This window comes from Hevea brasiliensis, chromosome 16 (genome assembly GCF_030052815.1).
Source record: "Hevea brasiliensis isolate MT/VB/25A 57/8 chromosome 16, ASM3005281v1, whole genome shotgun sequence".
Taxonomy (NCBI): domain Eukaryota; kingdom Viridiplantae; phylum Streptophyta; class Magnoliopsida; order Malpighiales; family Euphorbiaceae; genus Hevea; species Hevea brasiliensis.
Genome location: NC_079508.1, coordinates 25,555,053 through 25,557,707, shown reverse-complemented (window position 1 = coordinate 25,557,707; position 2,655 = coordinate 25,555,053). Strand labels below are relative to the sequence as shown.

Here is a 2,655-nt window from a genome sequence, read left to right as displayed (position 1 = left end):
GCGTATCTCTAATGAAATAAGTAAAATATCTAAATCAAATTTGTATTGTAAGTAGTTTTTTTATATATGTTCATAATTTATTTTAATTATTTTGGCAAGTTAAAGCATATATGGAATTAAATTCAAAAGCACTAATTGCTCCTAAGTGTCAAGGCATACAGGTAATTATCAAGTAATGGTCACAGACCTTGAGGTTACTGTCTATAAAAGGAGAGTTAACCATTTCATATTCCCATGCTTTATACATTCCATTCTTTATTTTGTTAGGGAAAGTTGAATATAATCAACTGATAGCAAAAGGCTTATTTGTTATGTTTATGGGTAGCTAAGCAAGCCTTAGATCCTTGTTTTGTTGGTGATTTAAATTATTAAAGCAGTGAAGATGGAGGGATTGACCAAGAAAATCTTGTCAAGGTCTCATTCTACATTGGCATCGGATGATAATCAAAGCTCTAACAAAGAAGTTTTATCTGATGAACCCACTATTAGGAACCAACTTCAGGCTCCTCATGGTCGCGTACAAGACCCTAACATGGACCCGAAGAAGCTCAAAAGGTATATCCATGGCCTTTTATTATTGTTTTAACAAAATTGATCATGGGTATTCAATCCATCACCTCCATTAATAACAATTGAGCATGCCTTTGTTAGTTGATTAATAATTTCTTTTTGTGTTGTTTGTCTTACTATTTTTTCTGATATATATATATATATATATATATATATATATATATATATATATATATATATATGGAAAATGCATTTTAAGCTCAATAATGTTTTGCTTCATAGAGTTTTGGCAAGCAGACAATATTCTCAAAAGTATCGACTCAAGCAGCTCCATTATATTCTACAGCTTGAAACAGAAGTGAAAGCTCTCCAGGTAACCAAATTTATTTCTCTGCATATAATAATAATAATAATAATAATAATAATAATAATAATAATAATAATTTTTTTTTTTTGACTTGTTTCTCTGAAAATTACTGCAGGCTGAAGTGGCAATTACCTCTCCTAGGATCAAGTATGTTGATCACCAAAATTCTTTATTAAGGATAGAAAATGGTTCAATGAAGCAAAAACTTTCTGCCTTTTCTAGTGATCTTATGTTCAAAGAAGGTCCCTCTCTATCTCTCTCTATGAAATTGTAAATAAAATAGCGATAATGAATGTTATTTTATGTTTGCAGCTCAATATGAAGAGCTAAAGAAGGAAAGGGATCTCTTGAAGCAATTCTATGTGGTGAATCAACAACAACCACTAGAGTTTTTTAAAATAAAACCAATTGGGAACTATCAATTACTGAATATGAACTTGAATCACTCTGCTTTCAATCCCTTTTTTGAACCTGTTGCTACTGTTGGGGTGTCACAAATAATGATAAATCAGAACTTGAACCAGTTTGGCACTGGACAAATTATGAATAATGATTCAACCAATTTTATTTGATGATCCATTAATTATTCGCTTGGTCTTGGTTATTCTAGTTAGCACCATCTTAGTTTGTGTGTGTATTTGCTGTTTGTTTCTTCTATTTTGTACTTTTAATTACCAACTTCTTAGTGCTTTTTCTTCCATTTAATAGTTGTACTACTATATTAAAGAGAGAAATAAAATGTTAGTCTCCTAGTTTCATGTGTTGTGTATGTGAATATATATATATATATATATATATAAAGGATGGCATGCACAAATCAATAAATTTCAGACCTTTCATGGTCATTATACCTTAAGAAATTTGTTTGGTAGAAAATTAAAAGGTCAAGGGTTAAATGTTATCCTTGTAAGTTTTACCTTTAAAGAGGATAATTCTTAACTTAGGTTCCCAAAGTTCATAGTTAATCTCTCAAGAAAGTATAAATGTTAATGATGTGAAAAGTTAATCAATTCTCTTTTCATATTCAGGCAATATTAATGAAAGATTAAAAGTTATAAGAGTAATAATTACTCCTTATTAATCTTGTATCAAATACCCCTTAAAGGTTAAAAAATACTAAGTAGATCACTCCTGATTAGTGTAATTGATTATATTACAATTATATAATATGTTTAAAAATAACGTGATATGGTTGGTAGTCTTTAACCTTCAAGGTACAATGAGTATGAGAGGCCTCGAATTTATGGATTTGTGCATGCCATCCTTACAACATAATTTAAAATTTAGTTATTAATAAAGATTTAAATTGCATCAGAACAATGAGGTATAATGAGTATGAGTGGTCTCGGATTTGAATTTTTTCATTTACCTAATCAAATTTGTATTTGTTAATTTTCTTTAGCAAATATAGTATAATATCAAGGGTAAAAAATAAAAAATAGATTGGAAAAAGAAAAATGTTCTTCCTCTTGGTAAACTAAATGATACACAAAACTGAGATTACAAGAGTGGTGAACCCAAAATTTACATATAAGGGGATTAACATTTTTCATTTTTCAAAATAATAACGGAATTAACATTACAAAAAATAATGAAAAAGTTGTAAGAAAATTATATTATGTTCTATATTAAATATTAAATATTAAAGTTTTATTAAATATAAGCAATTTAAAGCATCATTTTTCACATAAAACCTCAAATAATTTTTTTGCAATTCATTATTTCAAATCTTTAATTTTAAAAACATTTACATAAATAATTGTGTTTTTAAAGTAAAT

At 27.9% G+C, this 2,655-nt stretch overlaps 1 protein-coding gene across 1 annotated transcript; it reads left to right on the top strand.

Annotated features, from left to right (window-relative positions):
• Nucleotides 1-382: 382 nt before the first annotated feature.
• LOC131174591 (basic leucine zipper 34-like) lies at nt 383-1,449 on the top strand. The gene is made up of 4 exons (XM_058138347.1): nt 383-555; nt 793-883; nt 993-1,119; nt 1,190-1,449. Exons 1-4 carry the CDS (start codon nt 383-385, stop codon nt 1,447-1,449), a joined length of 651 nt encoding a protein of 216 aa, XP_057994330.1.
• Nucleotides 1,450-2,655: the final 1,206 nt, after the last annotated feature.

Bases quoted from the DNA above. Each gene is read 5' to 3' on its own strand.
- LOC131174591 (XM_058138347.1), top strand. From the start codon at position 383: ATGGAGGGATTGACCAAGAAAATCTTGTCAAGGTCTCATTCTACATTG. The intron at 556-792 runs GTATATCCATGG...TTTGCTTCATAG, and splicing joins GACCCGAAGAAGCTCAAAAG to AGTTTTGGCAAGCAGACAAT. The intron at 1,120-1,189 runs GTCCCTCTCTAT...TTATGTTTGCAG, and splicing joins TGATCTTATGTTCAAAGAAG to CTCAATATGAAGAGCTAAAG.